We start from the raw sequence: 13,016 nt of genomic DNA, 5'->3' as shown, positions 1-13,016 counted from the left end.
AGAGAAACCCTGTCTCGAAAAACCAAAAAAAAAAAAAAAAAAAAAAAAAAAACTCCTGTGGGGGAAGGATGTAAAAATAAACTATTTTAAATAGTGTTTCAATTGTTACATGCAGCATATGTTACCATATGAGTGTTAAAAGAATCCAGAATAAGGAAATGATGGCTGTGGGATGATCACACCTATACTGAGATATATCATGGTATATTCAGCCCGAAAGAACTACAATGGATCAGACTTGACTGGCACGGCTGTGGCTCAGTTAGCATCTTGAATGATGGGTGATGTACGGTAGCTTACAATTTTGTTGATTTTTGAGTCTAGCTCTGTATGTATGATCCAAGGGGGGAAGAACTCAGTGAGCTTGTAAGTATGCCAGTCAGCTGCCTAAACAAACCCTTCATAACTCAGCTTTGTTCTTCTCTTATTGTAGCGTGGTTTAGTGCAATGGAATTGAGACTAGGGAAAGAAAAGATACTGTCTCCAGGATAAGGCAGAGGGCAAGCAAGGAAGAGACCTGATGTCAAACTCTGGCCCCTACATGCGCGCACACCTAGGTGAAGATACAGTGTAGGCACAAGTGCGTGTGCGCATGCGTGTGTGAGTGCATGGGTACAAAAGCATGCATACAGAGAGAGAGAGAGAGAGAGAGAGAGAGAGAGAGAGAGAGAGAGAGAGAGAGAGGAGAGAGAGAGAGAGAGAGAAGGAATGGGGGATTGAATCAGAAAGAGATCGCGAACGTTTTTCTTACATAATCTTAACTTCATTTGACCATGTTCCTTGTACAGTTAAGACCGTACATTTCCATTTAAAAGGGGATAGTTGGGAAGGGGACTGAAATCAGGGTCTGTTTAGGATTGATACTTTACAAAGGCCTCGTGATCTTAAAGACAGACGAGAGGAAAGGAGGTTAAGTCCAAGGGTGAGACATTTACGAGTGAAGGTTTCATTGACAGCAGCAAAAAATCAGGTTAGAAAGGGAACATGGTCCCGTTTTGATGGGCTGGAAATACTGAACTGCACTTGTAATCAGTGAGGAAGTGCCTGCTGAACTGAGTCCCTGCCTGTGTAGTGGAGAAGTGGTGTTGATTAGGAGGACCACGCTTAAGGTGGATGGGGAGATCCTGCCTATAAAGTCAAGTTAATGCTGGCTGCTCTTTGTTGCTATCTACCATGGACTATGGGGGAGAAGTCGCAGAGACTGAGGGAGGCCGTCTCTCACAAGTAACAGAAAGTCAGTCTGCCTTCAGACAGAGAAAAGGGCATGCGGGGACACGTAATGAGTGGTCAGTGTTTCCCGGGTGGATGTGTTGTGGATTAACGGAGGTAGAGAGACTGTTAGCTTGAGAGGCCGGTTAGATGCTACAGTTAGCCGAGCATGAGAAACAAATCCAGGCTGCGGCACTGAGGACCATGGATTAGAAAAGGTGGATCACCACAAAGGATACTGAACATGGACAGGTTTGGGGGTGCGGAACGAAAGAGGAGGCCCTAAAATGTGACTAAATCTGGGTGGGATGGATGAATGATTGGCAATGACCGAAAGATGAAGTTAGCATCGGAGGCTGGTGGATTTTGTTGGGGAGGGGTCAGGCATGGGAGTCTGTGGAATTTGTAGCATGTCCAAAGTTACTCTGTAGGAATTCATACTTATAAAATTGGGTTTCGATGAAATCGTCTGTGAGTGTGTCTACTCTAGAAGCATAAAAGGTAGTAACTAAAGCCAGGAGATAGGTCAAGAGTGAAACCAAGGTCAGGAAGTGGGTTTTCTGCAAGTTAAGCCAGAGAGGAAAGATGTTGGGTAACAGTGAGGAAGTAACTTGATGAATGCATTTAATGAGGTGTTGTGAGTTCTCTGGCCCCACACTGGTATGAGTAAAGGGGCAGACCCTTTTAACTAGACTAACTATCCCATTGGCATGAGCCCCTACAGAGCTATCGCTGAAAGCTGAGCCATGATGATGGTTGGATTTTTTTTTCTTTTTTGCTTGAGTTAGGAAGCCTCAAGTCCTTTAAGACTGCAGCTGCTATTGCTATGACAACCTACCACTGCTGAGAGAGAACAGGCGGATGTTACCTTATTAGCTGTGGGCTAAAGAAGGCCACGGCGACTACCTGGCTTAATGGACTTAAACTTAGTAGATGTTCTTTATGGCTCAGTTGCTACATCCATCATTCATTTAATCTGTAAAATGTGGATGTGGCGCAGAGCCCCGTGACTGGCATGGATGTTTAGTTCCCAATTAGGGTTAGGGTTGCCCAGTTGGAGATTGAATGTGGAACTCTGGGCTAAGGGCACTGCTTTCAAGGCTTGAAGTCCAAGGAAATGGATGAGAGCATGTCTGTAGTTAGCATAGCTCCTGAAATAAGAGTTTGACATTGTAACAGCACCACTTTTTAAAGTCACATACATAGGTGTGTATCTGATCCTATGATATTTTTGCCTTTCTGAGAATACATTTAGTTAACTAAAAATAACACTACATGAGAAAAATGAAAGTAATTCCCTCTTTATGTCTCTGTCTCTCTCTCTCTATGAAAAACAACCACCAGGAAATACCTTCACTGGATCAAGAGAAAACCAGACTTGAACCTGGGCAACCCCAGCTCTCCCCAGGCATTTCAACAATTCATCTGCATCCACAGTTTCCAGGTAATCTGTGCTGATATGTGTTGTTGATAAGGGTATTCTGAAAAAAAAATCATTGTAATTTTTATGCCTATGTCTTTGATTGTGTTTAATGTATCATTGACTTTCATTGTGAAATGCCTACATGTACTACAATGAAATGTACAATCTAGTATGTTCCTATACTAGAACAATGTTCATCTAAGAAGAGTAATATATGTAGTGTAATAGGAAATATCAGCCTTTCATTATCTTCAGTGATCAGGACTAGTATACACTGTGCAAATATTGAAGCTTTTTATTTATCAAATGGTCATTTTTTTTAAATTTTGAATTTTTCTCAGTTTTTTTTTAACTAAACAAGCAAACCAGAAGTGTGAATTAATACCGTGAGCTTTTGAGATAGCTATCAGTTCTTGAACAAAGCTACTGTTTTATTTAGAGTAAGTTAGACTTCCACTTTGCCCCAGGATGTCAGTGTACATAACAAGGTTTAATTTTTTTTTATCTCTCCCTTCTTCACACAGTTGTGATTGAAAAGACCTCACCCCCTGGGCCTGTAGAGGTAGCTCCCGAAGCTTCCACATCTAGTGCCAGTCAGGTGATTGCTCCTACTCAAGTAACAGGTCAGTGGAGAATTCGCTGTGTTCTGCATCCTGTGAAAATACGTGTGTAGACAGCACTTAAAATGTAATATCAAATGCATGAGCTTGACCATCACCAGGTTAGTTATCACAGCAAATTTATTGGAAATGAGTGTGCGTAAGTAAATCAGGGTACATATGCAGTGGCATATTACAGAGCCATTAACGTTTCTAAAGAACATTTAATGTTTTCATGAAATATTTCTGTAATAATACTTGTTAAGAAATGTAGGACACAATGTCGTGATGCCAATTTTATTTTTAAATGTCTACAAATATGGAAAAGGAGACCGAAAGAAAGGCATCCGTGTTTACCAATGATGAGGAACAGGGTTATAGATCATCTTTATGCTCTTAGATATGCTTTTGTATATTTTAAAAATTCTTATAACAAACATATTTCAATCCTTATTAAAAAAAAAACTCCAGCAATGTGTTGCTTTGGAAACAAATGAGAAAAAGCTAAAATGTTAATGTTCTTAATAATAGGATAGTAGGGAAGTGTAGTAAGATCATCCATAGGAAAAATGATACCGAGAAGCATAAATAAAGGATTTCAGCATAATCTATAGTAGAGAAAAGGGAAAACAACGCAAACATCCCATTGTAGAGAATTAAATGCTAAGTGACGAAGAAAGTGTCAGGCCCTGGGCACAACCACCCACTTTCAACTAGTTCAGTGCTAGAATCAAGACAAGCTTGCACTCCAGGCCTTGGCCCTCCCTGGGTTATATGGTACCTCCTCTTGGATTTTGTTGTTAATACCAAGTGAAGTGCTATAGAAATGTGAGCAATTCTAAATATCTTTGGAGCTCTATACTGAAGCCATTATAACTTGTATCAGAAGAGGTTTGCAGGAAGGTGGACTCATAGGAAATTACCCCTCAAAGAGGTATAGGCTCATAGACGTAGGCAGCCATGATGAGACTCTGACATGGAGACCATTAGGAGAAGATTGCCCCATAACATCATAATGGGGTTGGAAGGGAGAAAGGGCCTTCAATACCATAGGAAAAGGGGGAGTTGCTGATGAGGGTTTTCAGGGATGATGGGAAAGTTCCATGCTACATGATGTAGCCTCACCTTCGTGCCAAGGAACATGTAGGCAGGCACTGTGTAGGATGTAAAGTTATCCCGGGGCTACAAACCAGGAGAGAATGAAAGTGAGAATGATAAGCTCACGGTATTCTTGTAGACTCTGTCCATTGAGAGAGACTGCAGGGCGGGGGAGGGATGGGCTCCGTGTGTGTGTGTATGTGTGTGTGTGTGTGTGTGTGTGTGTGTGTGTGTGAGAGAGAGAGAGAGAGAGAGAGAGAGAGAGAGAGAGAGAGAGAGAGAGAATAGATGATAAGATGGTAGATAGAGATATTAATAGAAATACAGGCTCTGTGATCTAACAAAAATGATGACACTTTTTAAAGGCGCATGATTGAAATTATTATTCCATATTCTGAGATCATATATGTGTACATCTACCCTGCTCATTTGAAGACATATAAGCATGTAATGTACTATTTAGGGGAATAAAAACCTTCTAATTGTTTACCTCAGTGTTATAAAATGTAGCATGGTAATGTAACTCACAGGTTTCTCTAAATAAGTATTGCATTTCCATTTCCCAATGTGAAGGTAAATTTAGTTGGTATCTGGCATCAGTGGACAAATCTCTTTCCACATTAGTTTCACAGAAATTAATTACATTTCACCTAGATGAATGAGGTTTCATTATTAAACAAAACTATAGAAATGATTGTGGATGTCTTTTTTCAAATAAAGATTTGTTTTATTTTCAGTTGTGTGTGTGTGTGTGTGTGTGTGTGTGTGTGTGTGTGTGTGTGTGTAGGTGGGGGTGCGGGGTCTGGGCACGTGTGAGTGCAGTGTCTGCAGAGTCCAAAAGAAGTCCTGGAGCAGGTGGCTGTCAATCACCCGACGTGGGTGGCGCTGGAAGTACAAGATGCACAGTTAACCACTGAGCCATCTCTCTGGCCTTCATGGTCTTGGTTTCATCACTTAAATGCAAACATGTGAGGAGTAACAAGTGGGAGTTTCTGGGCTTCAGCTTGAACTGCGGAGCTGATTGAAAGAAAAATGGATGTAGCCCCGCTCTACGCAGTTGTCAGAAGACAGCTCAATTTAGTCTGGCAGATTTTCAGGGCTAACATCTGCTATCACATGTCTGAAGCGCAAATGTTTCCTTCCAGGAAGCAAGTGACCCTGATAATTTTTCCCCCTTTTTGTGGAACAGTCGTTAGTGTTTCCACTTCCGCTAGTGAAATAACTTTTTGGAAGGAATCCACCCTTTGGGAGACAATTATAAATAGAGAGGCTCCTAATGGATGTATTTGCAACTTTGGAGCTGTCACGTAAACATGAGGTACAATAGTATGAGAATACCATTTCTTGCCAAATTCCATCTCCAACCCAAATGTAAACATTCCTTGTAGTTAATGTGATGACCAAAGACATAGAATTAAGGAAGCTTCACATCATTTATCACAGGAACGCTGTGTAATTTTTCTCCTTTGAAGAATAGGCACCATCAATGCCATGTCTTACTGCTATTTTCTCCCATAGCTGAAGGAAGGGATGGACTAATCTAAGACCCTATAATAAACACAATCCGTTCCGTGTTGCTCAGTGATGATATCTCTGTGATTGCAAGATTGGAAAGGAGCCTTTTTGGATCTAGCCACACACCCTTGTACATTGAGTAATTATACAAGGAGCAGACTATTTGCGGGAAGCATTAGTTTCCACTCTGAACAGCTGACTTAGTGGCTTGCAACGTTATTGGCCTACCGTTTCCAAATCAATCATGCATTTCAGCATATAAATTCCCGATTTTGCACAGTGTCATAATAGCTGAAGGATAGGTTGGAAAAAATCAAACCTTTATTTCTCTAGCAAATATTTACAAAGTGGAAACATCTGTTTCAATTGTTGTGGGACAATGTCTGCTCCTCCTGGGGTAGTTGGGAAGCCAGGGCATTTTAATAAACCTTTCCATGAGTTAATACTTGATGCCTTGTTCCGGCTCTTCCTGTACTGTCTCCATGGCCCTTGCAGAGCAGCCAGGAATTGCTCTTCCTCCCCCACAACTGCCTTATGGAAACCTCCAGAGTGACCATGGCCAGAATGGTTTAAAAACTATTTGCAAGTCTGATTTTTCCAGGACTCAGAGTTGACCCCTTCAGAAATGTTTGTCCCCGAAGCATATTCCTGCTGTTGTGAGTCTCAAAAAAAAAAAACTATGCCAATGAGAAATGAACTGGTTATTTAAGGATAGAGCTCTCACCTTGGGCTATTCCAGCTCCTTTGTCTGGGCACTGGTTTTGTTCAGCCCTCCCTTTGACTAATCACACGATGCAGAAATGACCTCAGGATCAGCTCGCTGGTTTTCACAACCGGCCCCAAGCTCCTCTTTTCGCAGAATTTTTGAAAATAAACACACGGAGGTGTTGAATCTACCATGGACCTTATTGGTGAGAGACACAGAGCATTTGGTTTTCCACTGGCTTTTGCTCATCATTCCTGTTTTTCCAAGTCCTCAGTGGATTTTAGAAAAAAAGGAATAGAATAAGATTCTTGAGCTGGTGAAGGTGAAATTGTATCGGGGGCAGAACTGTCTTGTGACCCAAGTGGCACACGTGTAAGCATTTTCAAGGGCATGGGTAAGAGTCCAGGGGGCACTCACTTGACCAGCTCTCTGGGACACCAATCAATCTCTGGAACAAAAGATATTCATTTTTACCAGGGAGCCCTTGAGAGTAGGAGTGAGCCCTGCCTGGGAGGCCTGGCCTCAGTGCTTTGCCATGGCTCCTGTAGACAGTTTCTAAAAGGAATGTGTGTCTCTTTGTAAACTGGCCCATCCTGTGGGAATGAGTTCACTCGCCTGCAGGTGAGCGACTCTTAGGCAAATGTAAAGCATCTCGTCTTTGCCACTAAACCCAGAAAAACCAGAGATCTTTTCCTATTAAGACAGTATCCTCGGGACTCACCTTTCTGTGCGCTGTATGTATTCTTTAGTATGAAAAACTTAATGTGGAATGAGGGAAATGTGAGGAAGACATAATTTAAAAGGTTAAAGACACTGGGCGGTGGTGGCGCACAGCACTTGGGAGGCAGAGCCAGGCGGATCTCTGTGTGTTTGAGGCCAGCCTGGTCTACTGAGTGAGATCCAGGACAGGCACCAAAACTACACAGAGAAACCCTATCCCAAAAAACAGAAAAACAAAACAAAACAAAAAAAGGTTAAAGACATACATATGTGCACACAGACACACACACACACACACACACACACACACACACACACACACTGATGTGTACTCACATGTGTGCATGCTGGAAATGAAACCCAAACCAAGAGCCTTGCTCATACTAGGCAAGTACTGAGCTAAAATCCTAAGTGTTTAGCCTTTTGAGGTAGGGTCTCAACACATATCTCAGGCTGACTTTGAACCCTCAGCTCCCCCATTACCATTTCCCAAGTGCTGGAGTTCTAGAAATGGAATGCCAATCCTAGCCAATTTACAATAACTTTCAGAAAAACACTGAATCTGACTATCTGTTGGTGGTTGCTTCGTAGAAAGCAGATAGGTTATCTCCAAGGTGATTGAGGCTCTTTCTGTCCACAAGGGTGGGATCATGCTAAGCAAGTGAATGAAAGCAATCTCTGAGGACAAAACATTGGAAGTTATAATAACTAATCACTGTGTAAAAATGGGATGACCAATGAAGAAATCAAGTGTGTTGTAGGAATGATCCTTCCTTCCTTCCTTCCTTCCTTCCTTCCTTCCTTCCTTCCTTCCTTCCTTCCTTCCTCCCCCTTTCCCTCCATCCCTCCGTCCCTCTATCCCTCCTTCCCTCCATCCCTCCTTCCCTCCATCCCTCCTTCCCTCTATCCCTCTTTCCCTCTGTTACTCCTTTCCTCCATCTCTCTGTCCCTCCCTCCCTCCCTCCCTCCCTCCCTCCCTCCCTCCCTCCCTTCTTCCTTGATGCATCTCCTAATACCCTCTAGTGGTGTCAACATGGCAGTTCCATACATGTTTAGTGCCTCGTCAACCAGGACTAATGCAGAAGATAAGTCAACTCAAATTCCCCAAGTGTTCTTCACCTGTGTAACTTCGACCCTCAGCTCTAACATAATGTGCAGGATTGAAAGGAAAGGCCACTGTTACTCAATTCATTTCCCACGATGAAAGAGTTAGCATTGTTAATCATTTTTCATGCAGATAGTTAACAGGACATAACAGAACAAGCATAAGAGAAATAGTTGGAATACACTGATGAACCGTGGTGTGGGAATGTATTGAGTTCTGTCTCAGCCAGCATCATATGTTTTTGGAGACTTTTATTCATGTGTGTTAAAATTCCAGCCTATAGTTATGCCTTAAAAATAGCAAATGAATATCTGCTAATCAAGACACCGGGATGCATGAGAGGGTACTGCAGTGGTCAAACCTTTTTGCATAAACTCTAGTTTTATAGCCTTTTAGTTTGCTCTGGATCACTGCCCTAGTATGTTAATGATGATGAATTCGTTTTACTTTTGCAAATTTGGCCTTCCCTATTTCAAGAAAAATGGCCAGAAAAAAAATAATGTATATAGGAATATCAATTATTCACAAACCGAGAGCTCTAAATGCCAGTCATTTCCAAAGGAAGCATCTACCTGTAATGGATCAGTGGTAGCTGTGTGGATTGATAGTTAGAGTCATAGCCCACCGTGTTCTTCTAGATCTGTACCTGCAATGGTTCACTCAGCTGCTCGTGAAACACAAAGCCTTGCTGCATGGGTACAATGAAATGCCTACAGCTGTGGTGTTTTTCACATTGTTTTGTTTCCTTTAAAGAGATCAATGAATGTACTGTGAACCCAGACATCTGTGGGGCAGGACACTGCATCAACCTGCCGGTGAGGTACACTTGCATCTGCTATGATGGCTACAGGTTCAGTGAGCAGCAGAGGAAGTGTGTTGGTAAGAGACATGCGTGGTAAATAGACTTCCGAATGGGAAACAGAAATAGAATGTTCCTTAAGTTTAATCATCTTGGGAAAACATTATTGTTTAGTTTTTTTTTTTTTTTTTTAAAGGGAGCTAAGGAGTAGTTTGCCCAAATGACAGGATTCCTTTTCTTTCATGTTTAATGCCTTGTCCCTTGCTACAGGTAGGACATTTGCATAAAGATGGGCTGATATACAAAAGTAAATAAAATATGAATTCCAGCAATAGCTACCAGCAATCATGCATTTGGCCCAAACAAATCAACACTGATGCATGCTGCAGTAATGCATCCATAAATATATACAAAATCTGATTTCTGATAGGGATTTCTAAATTCAAAATCACTACATGCTAGCATTAAGAATGAATTTCTAAGTGAGGGAACTTTATGTTTCAGGAACTCTGGAGGGAGCTATTCCAGAGGTGTTATAGAATTTAGTAAATAATTATGCTAACTCTAAGTTTAATTCTTTTTAAAAGAAAATTTACTATGTTTTAAGACATGGACAAAATAAATAAAGCAACAAGAATACACACCCAGTACTTCTTTACTGTGTGCATTTCATGTGGGTAGGTAAAAGAGACACTTTCACAGCTGTTTGCTTTCTCATGCACCTGTCATGTGTAGACAGACAGATGTCATGTGTCATCTTTAGAACCTAAGTAGGAAAGGTAATAGAGATAGATGATCATGACCCAACACTGCTCTGAGTGCATGGCAGGTGGGATTGTCCCTGACTGTCCTGTTGAAGGTCAATTCCAGTGCTTGGGTGACCCTGCTTGCCAGAATAGCCATCTCTACTGAGCTGGAATCTATATTTTTGAAATGCTGTTGTTATGTTTTGTGGTTTTTGTATTGTTTTGTTTTAAGTTTTACTCCTTGAAACTTACACATTTCCTACAGTATTACGTTACAGTATTCACTTTGCTGTTCTTCTTGCTTATAAAAATCTCTCTGATCGCAAGAGAATAGCTATTTGGTGTTTTTACAGAACAGAGAAACGGAGTCTTCGCTCCACAGCTCCACAGCCCGAATCTCACCCATTGTTTTCTTCTTAACAGACATCGATGAGTGTGCTCAGGCCCAGCACCTCTGCTCCCAGGGTCGCTGTGAGAACACGGAAGGAAGTTTCCTGTGTATTTGCCCAGCAGGGTTTATGGCCAGCGAGGAGGGTACCAACTGCATAGGTAAGGACGGTGTTCTTCCTGATGTCGGATCGGGGAGGAGAGGGAGGGGGGCCAGTTCAGTGCTTACACAAATAATCCAGCGTTCTTTTATTAAACATCCGCTGTGGTATAGCAATCTGCTTGGTTCTGGGGGGACGGCACTCTGGGAGGTAGGGTATCAAAGGTGTGAGATGAAAAGAGGTTGTTTTGAGGTTCCCCACCACCACCACCACCACCCCCACATGAATCAAAACCGTGCAACTTGAGAGCGTGCTGAATTCGTCAAAGAGATGACAGTACACACCAGACATTTCATTCTCATGCTGAAGTAAAGCTGGGAGAGGTTGAAAGTGGTACCTTTGCCAAATGTAACTGGGGCAGTCACTTTGGAAATCAGTGTGGAGATTTCTCAAAACAGAACAAAAACAAAAAAAACCTACAAACAGAAGACCATGTGATCCAGGTCTACCATTTCTTGACATATACCCCCAAAGACTCTATTTCCTGCACAGATACACATACACACTTAGCTATTACTATGCTATTTACAGTACCCAGGAAATGGAACCAGCCTAGATAGCTATAAATAGATGAGTGGATAATGAAAATGTTATATATATGTATACCACATATATGTGTATATATATATATATATATATATATATATATATATATATATATATATGGAAGGTTTTTTCCATCTCTAAAGAAAAATGAAATTACTAAATTTTCTGGAAAATATGAAATGAGTTAACCTAGTCTCACAAAACTAAACACTGCATGTTCCCTTTTTATATAAATCCTAACTTTGTATGTTTGTATGTGTGATGTATGTATATATGTATGTGTGTGTGTTTGTATGTGTGATATATGTATATATGTATGTGTGTGTGTTTGTATGTGTGATGTATGTATATATGTATGTGTGTGTGTTTGTATGCCATGAGTGTGGCTAGAGGCCAGGAAACCAGAAAGGGACACATGAGAAGGAGGAAATGGAAGCTTTAAAAGAAGGGGGTGTTGGGGGGACTCATACAAAATGTGTGACATCAAGGCAGAAAGGGGGACATTGGGTCAGGGAAGCAGCAGGAATATGGGGGCAAGGGGAGCAGGTTGGAGGGTGAGAAATAAAAACAAAAACTAAGAGTCTTTGTAAAGGCCACCGGAGAAATCTACTCCTTGGTATGCCAATTATACACCAAAGAAAAAACATACGTAAAAATAAGTTAATAAGCCTGGACCGTATTTTGCGTTCCACACAGACGTGGATGAATGTCTGAGGCCCGACGTGTGTAGGGAGGGCCGCTGCATCAACACCGTCGGGGCCTTTCGCTGTGAATATTGTGACAGTGGGTACCGGATGACGCGGCGGGGACACTGTGAGGGTAAGTGTGCTCATGAGACTGGGCGACCTGTGTGTCCCAGGACTATGAGTGGCGGCCTATGTCTAGATCCACGGCTAGTAGGCAGCTTCCATAGTTCTTTCTGTTCTCCATTCTGTCATGAGCCAGTGAGTCCCAGGTCCCTTCACACTCCTCAAAGACTCTTTCCCTGCTCACAGCCTCTGCCCGACTTCTGTGGCTCTGTCTGCCTTATTTTCTCTCTGGATACACTCATTATTTTTCACGCTGGGATCTGTCTTTCCTGGTGTTTGGAGTTGTGAGCATAGTTAATTGCCGATTATTCTGGAATGAGGCCAGACCTCATTACGATGTCTGGCGGCTCGCTCATCTGTAAATGTGGTGCAGGTGTAACCTGTGTTTATTTTTCATTCTCCCCCTTCCCATCTTGTTACATTCCTTTGTCTTAGCTGTCTTCTTCTACGCGTATTCTAGAACTTTCTTGCGGACCGTTTGAAGCACTGTCCGACCAATTTGGAGTCAGAGTCTGACCACGCTAGATAAGCTTTCCTCATTACATTTACGGAGACGATGCTCATGAGCGAAGTGTTTTGGAAACCATGCATCGCCATGGTCAGAATTACGTTCTAATTGGTAGTTCTGTTGATGCAGATACTCACCCTACACCAGTTCTTTGTGAAACCTCCATAGTATTTTTTTTTGGGGGGGGGGGGATTGGGGACAGTGATTATTTTCTCCAGAGAAATAAAGTAACTTCAGTCTTGGCATGGCCCCACAAGAGCGAAGACGGGATTCCCTGACCTGCTGCTTGAAGGGTTTAGAGTTTGATGTGGTGTGGGGTCCTGGCGTTTCCTGCATGGCTGCCCGCAGCTGCCTGTAACTCTGCATCTTGTCCGCTGTGGGCGGGCTTCTCGAGCTAGGGAGGGACAGGCTCAGTGGGCCAGTTTTCTCTCAGCTGTCCCTTGGCTTCTGCGTGTTGATTCCCTTCACACTCAGATGACCTAGGCCTGGAATGAGAGCTAATTAGACATTTCTTGGCAGCCCATACCTGCCTGTCCTGTTGGCCTCTTGCCTCCGCCCCTTGGGTTCTAATTCTAGAGGCGAGTGGGAGTGTCGTATGTTGCTGGATGTCTGATCAGTTTGGATCAGAGCAGAGCCATGAACCTTCCCATCGGTGGCCTGAGGCCATTGGACAGGCACCCAAGTG

The 13,016-nt window shown here is 42.5% G+C and overlaps 1 protein-coding gene across 2 annotated transcripts in view; it reads left to right on the top strand.

The window, feature by feature from the left end:
* The window catches only part of Ltbp1 (latent transforming growth factor beta binding protein 1), a 392,973-nt gene that overhangs the window by 274,444 nt on the left and 105,513 nt on the right, over positions 1-13,016 (top strand). For both annotated transcript variants that reach the window (XM_059248705.1, XM_059248704.1), the window contains exons 14-18: positions 2,554-2,653; positions 3,157-3,255; positions 9,129-9,254; positions 10,344-10,469; positions 11,711-11,833. In XM_059248705.1, coding sequence (XP_059104688.1) covers positions 2,554-2,653; positions 3,157-3,255; positions 9,129-9,254; positions 10,344-10,469; positions 11,711-11,833 — 574 coding nt within the window. The remainder of the gene's footprint in view (positions 1-2,553; positions 2,654-3,156; positions 3,256-9,128; positions 9,255-10,343; positions 10,470-11,710; positions 11,834-13,016) is intronic.

The sequence above is a fragment of the Peromyscus eremicus genome, chromosome 22 (assembly GCF_949786415.1).
Source record: "Peromyscus eremicus chromosome 22, PerEre_H2_v1, whole genome shotgun sequence".
In the NCBI taxonomy this organism is placed as follows: Eukaryota; Metazoa; Chordata; class Mammalia; order Rodentia; family Cricetidae; genus Peromyscus; species Peromyscus eremicus.
Note: the sequence above shows the minus strand (reverse complement) of the source record. Positions and strands in the feature narration are given on the sequence as shown.